We start from the raw sequence: 15,966 nt of genomic DNA on the forward strand, positions 1-15,966 counted from the left end.
CAGGTCTGCTCTGGTTTCACGCTGTCAGATAAGATCAGTTTGTGTGTTGGATTTCTGTCACTGAGCAGAGCAGGTTAGTGCTGACCCAGCTCTGAGGTTTGGACTTCGGGAGCCAACACTAGTCACGCAATGCAGAACAGGAAGTCAGAGGTCAGAGTTTACCTTTCTTCCACCTTCTTATGTGCGTCATTCCTCACAATGATAGCTGACCATCTAACAACAACAAAACAAATATGCCTAAAATTTTTCTTTGTGCGAAGGCGGCATTTCAATGTTATAATAGCGCTATATTATATATTATATATTGTATATTACATATCATTGAGAGGCCCAGGAAGAGCCTCTACCCTCAGGCCACAAAGATACTGAATGAAGACCACGCCTAATCCTAAACACTGACATTTATGTATTTTCACTACACTATTCTGAATATCAAACTTGATTGAACTGACAACTGCATTTCACTGAAATCATATTTTAGGATTTCGTATGACAAATAAATTGATTGAATGATTAATGTGGGAGAGCAAGAGTGGTTTGTGAGTTATTTACATCTTAAAAGTAAGACTTTAAAATATGGTTTTAAAGCCTCAAAGATCTTTTGAGCAGAGATTTAGACTTAATCAGCTGAACTGCCAGCTGTCACATGTGTGTAAGATATAACAGATCATTTTTAGCTGAGATGTTGTGTGGGAACACAAATGCAGAAGAAAAAACAGCAGCAAAAAAAAGAGATGACTCAGTCTGTAATTGATGTTGTTCACAGCCTCCTTTTTACCACATGTGAACAATATTTTCAATATGTAAATAGAGTCTCTGACACTTGACAAAGACTGATTTCCATCAGAGATATGTTGAAAAGCTGTTTTCTCTTTCTCTCAAAAATAGTGTTGAATGTGGTTGAAGAGATATTTGAACATGCGTCCTCAGTTACTTAAAACACCATTGGAGAATTTGTACATGTGCAGCTTTTTTGTATGATTTAGTGTTGAATAACATTTTGTTGGGGTGCCCAGTGGTTCAGTGGATAGAGCAATTGCCCCATGCACAGAGGTTGTGTCCTCACTGCAGTGGGTGCAGGTTTGATTCTGGCTTCGGCCCTTTGCTGCATGTCACCCCCCCCCTTCACACTTTCCAATCAATTAAAGGCATAAAAAAAGCCCAAAAAACTTATCTTTAAAAAACAAACATTTTGCTCCTGTAATGTCTGTCTAATTCAGTGTGCCATTGTTACTGATAACTTGTTTTCATTTAACTCAAAATCTTTTACTCATCATTTCATTTGACTCCTGATTTTATCCAAACGTAGCATGTCTTTGGCCAAAATACATGTTTCATTAAAGTCTGGCCTTTATGCTAATATCAACAAACACTTTGGTTAAGTTTACAGAAACACAATTTAAAAGTCGCAAACTGTTCTTGAACTATGTAATATGCAAAGCAGATGTTCAGCAGTGAAGCTCGATATCATCACTTTTTAACCAGCTGTCACATATATCAAACCACGATGTCTTTAATGGGTTTACTGCATTCAGTGACTTCTGTGTGGCTCTCTGATGCAGATTAAGAACTTGTGATGAAAGAAAACCTAAACATGCAAACAAGTGGAAACTAGGAACACTTGCAACATGGACGAGAAACCGCTGCTCTGTCATCCAGAGAAAACTTGGTAACTTGTAAATTATACAAGTTGCCAACTTTGTTTTGTTGCTGTGTATACAAGTTACACTTTTACTTGGAGATAAAAATGTGATTTTTTTTTTTTTTTTTTACATTCGGTCCCACCTTGAAAGTTTTTTAAAAAAGCAAATAAACAGATTTTTTTCAGTATTCATATATATATATTTCTCAGTCATATAAATATAAGTTTTGTCCTTTGCCTGTTAACAGTTGTTAACATGTGACACACCAGCTGTAAACAATAAACAATGACCATCTACTCATATACTGTGTACATGCACAAACGTATAGTGCGTATGTATGGTTTCCTTAATGAGATACATCTGTTTTATAATTTATCAGACTTGGAGGACTGACAGACACGAGTTCCGTGGAGCTCATGAAGTTACGGAAGATACTTTAATAAAATCATATAACAGTCCTGATTATGAGACACAAACAGTTTTGCACTCATACAGGTCTACAAGGTCGTTTTATACAGGGATAAGTATATGTTCATTTTCTGGTCAATGTGAGTATGAGAGGCTTATTATGAAATACTGTCGAAGATGTGGTACTGTGTTTCATTTAAGGTTTAAGATAGACACAAATATTCAAGAGCGTAGGTTTCGTTCCAACACTGGTGGGAACACATGGATCGGGGGGTTTGGTGGCCCTTTGCCAGAAAATTTTGAGCATCAAACACTGAATGTACGACATTCTGGTGAATATTAATGCGCCAATCAGTGTCTTTTCTGCAATAATTGATGGTGTAAATGCTGGTGTAAATTGTTTGTGATCACAAACGGGTTACATCCATGTATAGTCTCTTGTTTTCGTTTAAAAGGTTATATGTAATAGAACATTCATTCTGTTTCTTTGCATCTTTTCAATGTGCAGGGATGTCTTCTTATGGCATAGCCTGTTGCTGGACATTTTTCAGTTTATTATATAAGTACCCAAATGTAATAACCGACATTACTTTGATAGAGTACAGTCATAGCATTTTAACTGCAACTCTCTGTGGCATAGGACATTATGAGTCTTTTTGCATCTTTAATAATACCCACATCACCAAAGACATAACTGGAATGGTCTGCAGTAAGAAAATGGTGCATTAGGTTTTAAATTGCGATGGACTGGAGATACTAATAATCATAGTTTGTCCCAAAGCACTGCTTTGTAAACAAATCCACCCTGGAACCACAATCCAAAAATCAAACCTCAGTCACATGAATCACAAATTGCAAGTTGGTGAATAAAATTCTCTGGCTGTAATAATGATAATGACGGTACTTAAGTGGAGATGCTTGTAATCTGTCTGTAACACATGTGGGCCATGAATTATTAATGCTGCCCAACTATCTAAAGCGTGGCTGTGAGTGGAAAAAGCCCCTCATCCCCCTCGAAAAGTCTGAAAACACCCAAGATCCTGATTTCAACTCCGGTGACTTATCATAAAATAAAACCATGTTTGGGATAATGGCATGAAAGAAAAATGTGATATAAGGTCTCGGAGAAAAACATGTAAGGATACATAGTTTGCAGTGGAGGGTAGGGATAAAGAAAGGGGAAGCCAGAGGGGTTGCAGATGGATTCCTGTGCTCGCCTGGACTGCCCTACAAATGGTCTGGGGCCGGAGTGTTTGTGGGGCTCTTGTGGTTTTTCAGCCAATAAATCCTCGGCACATATTTAATCCAGTCAGATGTGCTGCAGGAGAGGAGCACCGAAGGATGTACGGCCATTACTCAGCTGCCCACATCAGAGAGTAGAGCTGGAGATCCGTACACCCCCACCTCACTTGTTATAGACGTGGCCGTCATCAGACAGAGAGCCAGACACAGGGATCTTAAAAGAGGTGTGAAAATTAAATGTGAAAGTTCATTGAAAAGGTCTGAAACTCTGAAGGTTTGATAATACTGATGCTCTTATGCTACAATTTTACCATGTGATGCAAAATGTTACAGAATTTTCCATCTATAAAAAATATTATACATCCACGGTGGAGTAAAACTAGAGTTTTGAATATAATAGAAGGGCCAAGAAGGGTTTAAATGCAAGTGCTTCTGTATTGCAGAACATTTTTAATCCGTTAAATTTTTTAGTATTAAGTTTTGATTTGATAAAACACTGGCATATGTTTTGGCTTGGTGACATTTATGTGATACAGCCCAAAAGCCATCGAATTTATTTATTTATTTATTTAAAATTTCAACCACACTATTATGCACACACATCTGAGGACCATCAGAGACAGCAGCTATAGGACTTGTGCGGACATAGTTTTTCAGTACATTTTAAGCACGATCACCTTCAGGTAAAGGGGACACTGGCACCATCTTCTGTTCATATTTTGCTATTACAAAGCCATCTTTTTTCATTTCAGTCTGACCATCTGTCCTCAAAAAACACCATCAATTTATCTCAGATTTAACTTCCCACAGTTGTAATCAGAGCGCAAAGAGAGATCATTGGAAGTTTATAATCTGTTTATAACAACAGCAACTGGGTTGTACAGATCTCAAACCTATAACATGATGCTATTAATACTTACTACTATTGCTAATATTTTAATAATTTTTTTCTTTAGTAATTCTTTTTTTTTTTTTTTTTTAGTTTGGCCACATGATTAAAAATTAACAATTTGCAGCCCTTTTATGGGGTGATTGCAGTATTTTGGACTGTTAAGAAAAAAACAACAACCCCAAAACAAAACAAAGAAATAGGATTATTTACTTCCTCACCAAAAGAAGAGGAGAAAGCATCAGAACAGTATGACCATTATATTGTGATTTATTTATGTCACAGAAAATATAACATAACGGTTGACTCTTTCTCCCTCTCTCTCTTTTCTTTGCATCATTATTTCATAGTATACTACTGTAATTTTATTGTTCTTTACGACATCTAGTGCATGTTTGTACATCCTGAAAGAGGGATCCCTCCTCAGTAGCTCTTCCTGAGGTTTCTGCCATGTTTTTTTGATTGTTTGTTTTCCACCCTGTTAAAGAGTTTTATTTGGGGGGAGTTTTTCTTTAGTCATTGTAAGGATCCAAAGACAGAGCGATGTCATATGCTGTAAAGCCCTCTAAGGCAAACTGAAATCTGTGATGACGGATTTATGAATAAAACTGAATTGAATTGAACATGACCTTGAAATTTCTAATAACAAATCATCATCGTTCGTCATCATTTGTGAGAAAAATATGTGAGTAGCCTATAAATGAGGGACTCTTCATTATTTATGAGGGTAGGGGATAGTGCAAACAAGTTTTTAAGCACTCGGGCGGGAGTAATGTTTTTATTTGGCTGAAGGGAAGGAAATTCAACTTTAAATGGTTGTAATTTCTATTTATTTTAAATATCCTCAAAACCTCCAAAACCCACAAGTGGATATCAAAGGGATGTTTTCTTTAATAATCTCCAAATTCACACCATTTATCATAACCAGACTGAAATATGGTTATTTATGGTGGAGAGAGGGTCATGCATTTTCCCCCAGTCGTTTAGGGATACTCAAGGAAAAGTATTTGTAGCCCCAGCGAGGGTCACGACATACGGTTAAATGATAATTTAAAAAGGTCACACCAAAGCTACATCCCTGCTCTGATAAATAAAACACAGTCCCTAACAGACACGACTTGACAGTGAATAATAATAATAATAATAATAATAATAATAATAATAATAATAATAATAATAATAATAATAATAATGATAAACTTTATTACAGACTCAATGGTCCAGATAAGAGCAAGACAATACATACAAAAGATATAAAAGACACATAGAAGTACCATACACAACATATTCACAATGCAATAATCACTTAATAAAAAAAAAAAAAAAATGAAATAAATAAAAAATCCCCAACACAATATGTACAGATCTCTTAAAAAACGATTAAAAAAGTCAATGACCACAGAGGAGACTACCTATACCAATGCTTCCATATCCTGGACATATAGCGTGTAGTGCTCAATTTGCTGCTTGTCAAAGCCATGATTATACAATTCTCTGAGTTGCTCAGCCGACCTATAAATTTATACATCAAATTTCTCAACGAGGCTTGCAGTGTATTAAGACCTGCAGACACCAATAAATCAGGTGAAATGTTTTTGACAGAATAGGAGTAATATCAAGAAAATTTAGAGATGACATGGATGGAAAACAAATCAAGTGTGCACCATCAGGTCTAACATTAGACTGATGACTCCTCCATCCATTGTAATAAGTATTTTATTGTCAGGCAGTCTTGAGGTCAGCAGAGGGGTCTTTGTAGCAGCTACCGTTAGCTCGGCAGCTGCTAACCAGCCATTGGCCAGTGTGAGCCTGAGCATCCTTCCAGAAAAACACCACTGAAAGTGAAAAATACGGACTGCTCCGACAGCTAACGTCCAGTTTGACAAGAGAAATCTCTTTGAAGACAAGAGTATAAAGGTATGGGGTTCATGTCATCGCCAAAAAAATGGCCTTTTAACCTATTTTTGTTGAATAAATCATCTGTAGTTGAGACGAGTTGTCGCAGCGGAGCGAGACGGTCTTTGTTCGTCAGTTATAATCGTTATTTCGACGCCGTTTCTTTAGCATGACCGTCGGCTGAATAACCGTAAGGATTTTTGTAGTTTTAACCGACGTCTGGTCACCTCGGGGCATTAGCCGCTAGCTAAAGCCCCAGCAACCGATACGCTAGCTTTTGAGCTAACAATGGGACAGGGAGATTAGGAGCAGCGTCTCTGATTGTTATATTCAATCTGTTGTGACATTGGCTGTAGTCAATTTTACATCGGTGAAAGTCTTGTTTCTTAACGAAGCCAAAAAGATGAGCTATCGTCGTTTACTGACACTGTCTGAATTGGCGTTAGTTACGCATTGCTAGCATCCCACAAATGAGGTTAGCCGGTGTCTCAAAGGGAGCTATGGTTTTTAACTTTGAACAGAGGGCCGACATTTTAATTTGGGCTTACTTCCTCTGTCAAATTCTCAATGTGGTTCTTTACAAGTGTCCCACTAACCATGCCATTATTTAGCGACAGGTATTTTGTTACGCCTCAGGGTAAGCATAATCGTTTTTTATTTTTTTGCCCAAATCAAAGATGGGGTGATCTGCACTGTAGTATCTTACTTGTGACTGCATCTCAAATGAGGCTAAGGAAGCACCTCCCAAAATTTTACATGAAATATACCCTGTAGATTGCCTCATTGTTAAGCTCACAGACATTTACACCTCAATTTGCAAATATACCACAAACTATTACACATCTCGTTTTAATTAAATATACAAAAGATGTTGGGATCTTACTTTGAAACCTCTAACTCAGTCTGCTCCTTTAATCTCGGGTATATCATCTGTTGTTATAATAATCCAGACAATGGTGCTCTTGAATATCTAATGAATTTCGTTTTTTCTAAATGCTAAGTTTTTGCATTCGCAAACACAAATTCTGTAAATTAAGTAACATCTTAATTTAGTTTGTATCTTTCCTCCTGGAGGGGAAAGTTCTCCTTAAGCCCCTCAGCTTAATAAATAACAAGAAATGTGTCATGTTTTTGGAAAATTATGCTACTTCCTTCCCCAAATCCTCTGACCTAATGTACCATTATATCTGTATGCTTGTACCTGTTTAAACTTTGATTTTATGTTTTTTTCTTCTTATTTTCTCATCTTCTTATCTGTCAGTATCATTTTTTTTACCGTTTGTATTCCGCATTTCAAACTCACATCTTTCAGATATATTGCTTTTTTTTTTGTTTTTACCGTTTCACACTGCCTCCAAAAGTATTAACTGATACACAGCGGGGCATAACCCTAATTGCTATTGGTGGCTTAAAATAAAGTATTCTACTTCTTACAAAAGAAAGACCTCTATATCACTATAGTTTCTACTTATACTCAGGAGCTAACATTTAAAGTCTTCTAATGCATATAATACATTTTCTCTCCATAGATGCCTTCAGCGATGATTGGCAACAGTGCTGTCCAGTCTGCCATTTCAGACCAGGGAAGTGGAAGTAATTCTGAGGCTATGAAGCAGGTTCTTGGAGTGATCGACAAGAAGGTTCGCAATATGGAAAAGAAAAAGGTATTTCTAGTTCGCATTCCTTTCTCAGCAAAGGATATGACATTATTATCCCTTTTACTAATTTGGGAGAACACAGATAAAGGAGTCTACTGTAAGTTGAGAAAGGTAAGAATGGGTACTTACTGTCAGTTAATGTTTAGCAAGAGGGCTCATCTAGTAAATTTTGAAAGCTAACCAGTGTGAACTGCTCATCAGAGAACAGCTGCTGAGTCTGTCTCTGTTTTTTATGCTGGCAAAACATTACAGCTTGGTCAGAAACTGCCTTTCATTTCACATCCAACTGTGTGAGAAATCAATTTCTCTTTTGCGACAGCTTGATTTTTTTTAATCTGTCTGTAAATTTCACATTTTGTGTTTCTCAATATTCTTACAGTCCAAACTGGATGATTGTCGGGCAAGGAAGAGTAAGGGAGAACAACTGAATCAGGATCAGCTGGTAAGATAGGAAAATGGCTTGTATACAACTATGTTTTAAAACATTTTGCTGCAATGTAAGTGCAATTAAATCTTGTGCGCCTACATATTAATAAATGACAAATAATAACAAGGATACCTTTTATGCCTCAGCACTAAAAATAGCAATGGTTGGAGGCATTGTGTTTGCGGGCTGCCTGTCCGTCTGTCAGTTCCACTCTCATGAACACGGTATCTCAGGAACACCTTTGGGAATTTCCTCAAATTTGGCATACATGTTCACTTGGACTCATGATGACTTGATTAGATTTTGGTGGTCAAAGGTCAGGGTCACTGGCTATAACTCAAGAATTCAAATGCTGATTATGACAAAAAATCACTCAAATTTCTAATAAGACACAATGATGAAGAGGTGACATTTTAGATCTAAAAGGTCAAAGGTCAACTTCGTTGGAACATCATAGTGTTCTGCAAAAAACACTTTTCTGGCCATTAATCAACGCCATGACTTAGGAACAGAGTGAGAGACATCCATATAGCATCCATATAATTAAAGCATTTTTCCTGTCATGGCTGCAGCTTTGTGTTATATCCTGTTCTCCTGATGGTCCAATATAATCTCGTTTGTTTTTCTGATATCGAGCTTCAGGCGATTGTTGTTGCACTATGTGATGAAGCTCACTAACGCTCCTCTGTGCTCCTCTAAAAATATTCTCCAAGTGAAGACAGCATGTTTCTCCGTGGAAGTTATGCACTGGAATCATACTTGTCATTATAGTGATAACTTGAATTTGCCAAAAATTACACTTTGTACATTTCGTTAAATTTCATCAAAGTCTTCAGTACATATATCATGAGTCTGGACAGACATGGATATAAACTGGAACTAAATAAATTAGGTCTGAAAGATTATCCTGTTCTACTAGAGAAAATTTATATATTTCAATGATACAAAAATTTCTTTTTTTTTCCATGATGTACTTGAAGGATGCCTTGACAAAGTACCAAGAGATCACCAACAACCTTGAGTTTGCTCGAGAACTGCAGAAGAGCTTTCTGGCTTTGGGCCAAGAGGTGAGTCCTGAGTCACAGTTGTTCTCATAACTTGCTGATCAGTTATTTTAAAGCTTGTATATCTGCGATATGGCCCTTTAGTGACATTTATTGCTTTCAAGATCACAAATCTTTGTATTTCAGGTTACCACAACCTGTTATAACTGATACCATACTCCAGGAATAAGACAGTTGCATATCATAGCAACCAAACATGACAAAAATTCATTGAATACAGAGTGCATCAGAAAAGCTTGATTTATTTGAGGTCACTGAGAGAGCAGGAGAGTGATTTGCACTGATTAGCAATACTTGTTAGAACCTTTTCACTTTAGATTTTACAAGTGCAGTAATGAACGGGGTGAGACTTGGCTTTTTTTTTTTCTTTTGGAAATTTTGTGAAACTTAATGCATCAAGACATGTCTGACTGTGTATGTTCAGATTCAAAAGACAGTGAAGAAGACTGCGAGGCGGGAGCAGCTGCAGAGGGAGGAGATGGAACAACGGCGGCTGAAGACAGTTTTGGAGTTTCAGTTTTTACTGGACCAGTTGGGGGATGAGAACGTCAGGCAGGACCTTAAACGGCCTGATGCCTCTGGTTCCCCTTTGCTCACTGACGCTGACCTCACAACACTAGATGAGTTGTACAAACTTGTGGGACCTGATAGGAACTATGATGTCAGGTATGAGATGCCATTAATATTTAAATGTGCATGAGTTAAGCTGCAGTATTAATATCACTGCTTTAATATGTTGTCCAAATGGCTATAATGTGAAAATTGGTACATTTGTTCTACCTGCTCAGTAAATAAGGATATTGAAACAGGGCCAATGACAAATTAACAAACTGTATATTTATCCTGCTGTGCAATTTGCAGGTTGACTGAACAATATGAAGAGGCCTCAGTACACTTGTGGGAACTACTTGAGGGCCGAGACAAGGCTGTGGCAGGGACCACATGTAAATATTTTTATGGCTCTTGATTCCCCACCACATAAACACAATTAATTAGGCACTTAATGCATTTGTATATCAGTTAGTCATGCTTTTTGTTATGTTTTGACTTGTCGTGCTGTCTTTGTTCCAGACAAGTCACTGAAGGCCACTCTGGACAAAGTGCTGCAGAGTGGTTACTTTGACAGAGCACAGACTCATCAGAATGGGACGTGTGAGGAGGAGGAGGAACAACAAGAGGAGCAGACTGTTGTGACTGAGTCTAATGGTGGGAAGCAGCCATCAGAACCAGGTAACTAATGATGAGATGTGTCATTTATTTCTTTTACCAGGTAAGAAAGATGTCTTCACGTTTGCTTTATTTTTCTCCAGAAGGAACAGCTACTGAAAAATACACAGAGCAAATTCAAGTGGAAACCACAGAGGTAAGATTTCTAAGATTTCTAGGTATTTTCAGATTCAGATCCAAAAACTTCATTGTCTGTTGTGACAGAAAACTGCTTAGATGTGGCTCAACATACCGTTCAAACCGTAATCAGACAATAAACATACAGTATATTTTCCTAAAAAAAAAAAATAGAATAAATATGTAATTCAATAATTTACACAAAATAAAAATCTCAATATACAGCTGTGTGCAAAGTGGCATCATGTTTATGTAGATGTTATGGATCATTACCTGTAATTTAAACTGTTTTTGGCAGTGGGAATTAAGGAATTTTTATTGTATTTTCCTTGGCCAAGGGGGCTTTATAGCGGTAACCTGTGCCTATAACATACATAATGCATAACAAATCCCTCAAATAACAGCTTTTCAGTTGAAAGTGTTATTATTATGTGTTATTACTTTTTTTAAAAATACATTTTCTTGTGTTACAGTTTGTAAACAGACAGTTCATTCCAGAAACTACATACAGCAGTGCAGACAAAGACCAAGTGGAGGAGTGGACAGTGGAGGCACAGGTACTACTACACTACTGAGACACCACAGTCTTTAATAGCACTGTGCATATGTCTTAGTAATGTGTGCATATTTCTCAGTAACGTGTACGTATTTGCCTGCTTTCTAATATGCCTGTCCTGTGTGTCTGTGTGTTCACTAGTTGGTGAATTCCCTCCAGCACCAGCCTCCTGCCCAGCTGGTTGTAGAACCAACCGTTACTGCGAACCATGGCACTCCCCCTCCAGCTGCTGATCCAGTGGTGAGGAAGCAGGCAGTGCAAGATCTTATGGCCCAGATGCAAGGGACATACAACTTTATGCAGGTAAAAAGGTCCAATATATTCTGCAATGTCCAACTCAGAGCTGTTAGTGCTCAGAGATGAAGGCTTTAGCTATTTTCTCATATGAACTTCGCAAATGCAGTCCAGTTTCTTTTTCACACATGTAACACTTAATAGGTGATTGTGTGTGTCAGAATCGTTCTCATCTACTGGAAGTACTCAATTTGGTTCAGGTGACAGAAGTTCATAAATCTCATTGCCTCTCCAGTTACAATGTCGTTGCCATGTTTGTGTAATTAACACTTCTTCTTCACCCTTGGATTGCTTGTTGCAAGGTTTGCTTTAATCTCCGGTTTTGGGTGTGTATGTGCATGTGGGCTACTTTTCAAAAAACAGATTACAAATCTCACACATGGCCACAAGAAAATGGAAACGGAAAATTTTTGGTAAAAGACATTAAATGGGACCTGATTGAGATATGGTTAAACAAATTCCAATTAAATAAAAGTATATTTTAGGAAACAATTTAAAAGATGATACTTACTCAACTGGTCTTTTTTCTCAGCAACTCATGCAGAATCTTTATTTAGGGCAAATGCCTGCTGACATAGGAGATTAAACCCAGATCTTTGAGTTAAAGTATAGTATCCCAGTTTACTTTGTGACTGCACTGCCACTACATCTGATCCATGACCCAACAATACATTTACTCTTGTTTCATTTTCATAGGACTCCATGTTGGAGTTTGACGGCCAGGCTCTGGACCCAGCCATCGTGTCCGCTCAGCCGATGAAGCCTGTGCAGACTGTTGACCTGCAGCAGATGGGCTGCCCTTCAGGTTAGTGCCAGTTCATTTGCCTTAACTCTGAACAGATTCTCTCACATATCCTAAGGGGTAAGGTCTTGTCACTGTTGTATGATGTGGATATATTAACCTAAAAGTGTAATACACCAGTTAGTAATTTTTTTTTCTCTTATGTGCCTATCTTTTTTATTTCCTTCCAAACAGTCCACTCAGAGTCCAGACTTCCTCAAACAAGTGTAGTATCTGGACCACAGGAATCCTCACAAGTAAGTAGTTTGAAAGCACAACAGGATGTGGTTGTTTTAATTTGCCTGAAAGAGGGTTAGTACAGTTTACTTCTTGTATTATGTGGGCAGTATGTTTCAAAGCACGGCTACAAGTTTTCAATGTGATGCCCTCTGACTTGTGATTTTACTTACTATGTATCACAGGGAGTTAATTAGTGGAATCATTTGAATATGATGATAAAGTAGAGGGGAGCCTTAATTTGAAAAGCCAGAGATCCCAACTCTCCCACTGACCTCTCCTCTATCCTTGTTTCCTTTCCTTCTGAACTCCCTTCTTCCCTCCTCCCCAGGCCTCGATGTCTCTATCGTCTGAGCTATCCCCTGCCCCATGCTCCCTGTCCTCTGCTTTTCCACCTGTCTCCAAACCCACCCATACTGGAGGCATCAATGTCAACGCTGCACCCTTCCAGTCAGTGCAAGCGGTACGCTTTCTATCTGGGTTTAAGTTAACAATATAACCAATAAACATGTTAAGACTAGGGATGCACTGATCAGACTTTTTCAGTCCCGATACCGATGCTGATACCTGGGCTTTGCGTATCGATCGGTACCTGATACCGATGCGATATCATTGTTGAATTTATAAACTGTATACGTCACCATGTGGAAGAGACTAAAGGCCTAGAAAATGAAAAAGGTGGACATTAACAGTTTCATTTGACCATGGTATTTTGCACTGTAATAAACGTATGATGAATTATTATTTATTAAACAATCCAGAATAATAAAAGAATTGAAAAGCTCCATCTTAAACAAACTTCAGGTAAATTAAAGCCGATTGTGGTGATAATAGGCCAAACTCTCCTGACTGCAGAACTCTGAGTTGAACTTTTGCTGTGTGCTATTTATCAGTATACTTGGAAAAATGAGTAGGCCTAAGTCTGACTTTGTTTTAACATGAAACTAAAACAAAGTAGTCTGTGTCTAAAGAAGTCACTTTCCATCGCTGAATATCTTTCTTTTTGTTAGTTTGGGCACTTTGGTGCTATGAGGAGAAGCTCTGCTCTGTCTGTCTGTCTGTCTCACTTTGCTGCTTTTGGATCATCAGCTGTTTGATCTGCAACAAAGAAGCGCTGTGGAAGAACTTAAGACTCGTTTGTCAAAAACTCAGCTGTATTCTGGAGTCAAAATCGTTTTCTGCATTATATGAGTGTTCAGCACTTTTGGTGTTGCAATGTTTTAGTGTGAGATTTGCCTGGGCAGTGTGAGAATGTGAGAGCAAAAACCTGGTTGACTATTGGTGCAACGGTTTGATATGTCCCCTCATTTCCAAGCCTACAGTGCATGCTGCTGCTCAGATGTTCCTTGGAAGTTCTAATTGTGATACAGAAGACTTGTCTTTCCCTCTTCAGGTATTTAATCTGAATGCACCCGTACCTCCAGCCACTGACAGCCAAGCAGATCCTCTGAAGCAGCCCAGCCAGTTTCCTGGTGGCTATGGACAAGGATTCAGCAGCCAGTCAGAGAGTTCTGTAAACCAGCCTGACATCCCACAGGAGACATTACAGTCGGGTAAGGGTGTAGTTTTGGCTGGTTGCATCTTTAGACCAAGCAGATGATTTACATTGGAAAAGCTGTTGACATTGTTTGGCATCACTTCGACATACATGCACCCAACAGTTTTAAGAGGAGAAATTATGTTTCTGTGTATGTTTTTGTATATAGCCCCCCAAATCATTAAAACATATATTTTATCCTATGAGAATAAGGTGTTAATAGATTGCAACTTGCGTGTACAATGAAATATTGTAAAAATAATGTGTCGGGATTATAGGGGCTCAGTGCTACAAGTCAAAAGCTCTTTTTACAAAAAATACACAATTGAGATTGTGCTATAGGGCTACTACAAAGTCCCTTCTGTGCATCTCCTTTACATTTTTACAGAGAACCAAACAACGGCAGAATCATGCCACTGTGGTGTGTAATTTTAGACAGTATGCCATCATTGCAAAATCAAAGAGGCGAAATGCTGCTTCCAGTGTGACATACAGCATACATGTGTACAGTTCTTTATAAAAAATATTAATAGCATAACATACAATAATTTACTAACCCTGTAAATTTGTGGCTGATCTCCTCCTCAGCCTACTTAACTAATCACCAATCAATGCATCAGTTATTAATGATCCTGTTTGTTTTGCTGTCTTTCCAGTTGTTGGTGGGTTCCAGCCCCAAGACCAGGTCATGCCATCAGCAGGAAGCCATGAAGATTCCTCTCCAGGTGCAGGGTTCGGACAGTCAGGTCAGTCTTTTTACAACAGTAGGGCTGTGCCCAGAGGTGGACCCAGGAACAGCCGTGGCATGATGAATGGATACCGGGGCTCCTCCAATGGATTTAGAGGTACAAGCCTCAATCTTTGTTCTACAGAGATACAATAGTCACACAGCCTCGTGATTCATTGTAATGACACAATACATGTTGAGGTCACACAAGTCTGCCATAAAGTCTAATGTCTTTTGTCATCAGGTGGATATGACGGCTATCGCCCTCCTTTCTCAAATGCTCCCAGCAGTGGTTATGGTCAAACCCAATTTAACACGTCTCGGGACTATTCCAGTAACACCTACCAGCGGGTAAGGGTTCCTTTCATTATGCACTGAAATACACTTTATGCACCAAGAAGCTCATATAGTATCTTATCTGTTGTTCAGTGCAGTATGTATTCAGATTTGTAAGATGACCAGTTATTTTAAATCCCAATTGTTTCCTTAAGGAGGGATATCAACAAAACTACAAGCGGGGAGCTGCCCAAGGACCTCGAGGTTTGTCTAGAGGAAATGCTCAAACAATGCGATCCTAAGGACCGTCAAGTCGCGCCATGTTTAACATTCAGGATTTTTGAATGTGTTCGCCCCAGCTCACTTTTATAACAGTGTTTCGTTTCTCATTGGTAATCTTATTTTTTTAACTCTTGGCCTACTTATCAGCGTCAGCCTGCTTTTGGTCTGTCCAGATCCTCTTAATGTTCTAACACAAAATGCTGAACTTCACCACATGTAGGATTATCAGCAAGTCTGTGTGATATAAATCAACAAATAGATACTCCTGTAAACTTGAAAGATTTCATTAATTTATTTTTTGTACAAAATAAATGCAAAAAATACCCTGCCACTGTCGATCTGATTCCATGTCAATGATTTTCTTCTGCCCTTTGCTGTCAGCCACAGTCTTCTCAATCCTATAATTTTCATCGTGTTTTTTTTTTTTTTTTTTGGTTTTTAGCCCTCTGTCACCTCTTTCACCATCACCTCTTTGTATGCTGTTATTGGTTGAGACTGTTTCAATAAAGTTGTGTTCTATTACCTTCTGATTAACGATACAACTGTCCTGCTTTCCTGCATTTGAAGTTGTGAGTTCTGCAGTTTAATTCTGTATGCGTTTACATGTCAGATTGGTGTGTTTCAGTTGTTGACAGTTGTTGGCGATTTGGAGAGATGGATCCTGTCTGACACTCAGCCCTTCAGTCTTCTGTCAGTGTGATCAGG

At 38.3% G+C, this 15,966-nt stretch overlaps 1 protein-coding gene across 2 annotated transcripts; it reads left to right on the forward strand.

Annotated features, from left to right (window-relative positions):
* The first annotated feature begins 5,953 nt into the window (after positions 1–5,953).
* caprin1a (cell cycle associated protein 1a) lies at positions 5,954–15,597 on the forward strand. 2 transcript variants are annotated; one of them, XM_042482704.1, is made up of 17 exons: positions 5,955–6,099; positions 7,608–7,742; positions 8,116–8,178; positions 9,144–9,230; positions 9,652–9,893; positions 10,089–10,171; positions 10,299–10,457; positions 10,538–10,590; positions 11,045–11,128; positions 11,269–11,430; positions 12,118–12,226; positions 12,398–12,459; positions 12,771–12,902; positions 13,833–13,992; positions 14,633–14,821; positions 14,948–15,054; positions 15,195–15,597. In XM_042482704.1, the coding sequence occupies exons 2-17, from the start codon at positions 7,608–7,610 to the stop codon at positions 15,279–15,281; spliced, it is 1,914 nt and encodes a 637-aa protein (XP_042338638.1). In that variant the 5' UTR covers positions 5,955–6,099; the 3' UTR covers positions 15,282–15,597. The 2 variants fall into 2 exon arrangements, with proteins under 2 accessions (XP_042339186.1, XP_042338638.1); XM_042483252.1 differs by lacking the exon at positions 12,771–12,902 and having other exon boundaries at positions 5,954–6,099.
* Positions 15,598–15,966: the final 369 nt, after the last annotated feature.

This window comes from Plectropomus leopardus, chromosome 1 (genome assembly GCF_008729295.1).
Source record: "Plectropomus leopardus isolate mb chromosome 1, YSFRI_Pleo_2.0, whole genome shotgun sequence".
Lineage (NCBI taxonomy): Eukaryota > Metazoa > Chordata > Actinopteri > Perciformes > Serranidae > Plectropomus > Plectropomus leopardus.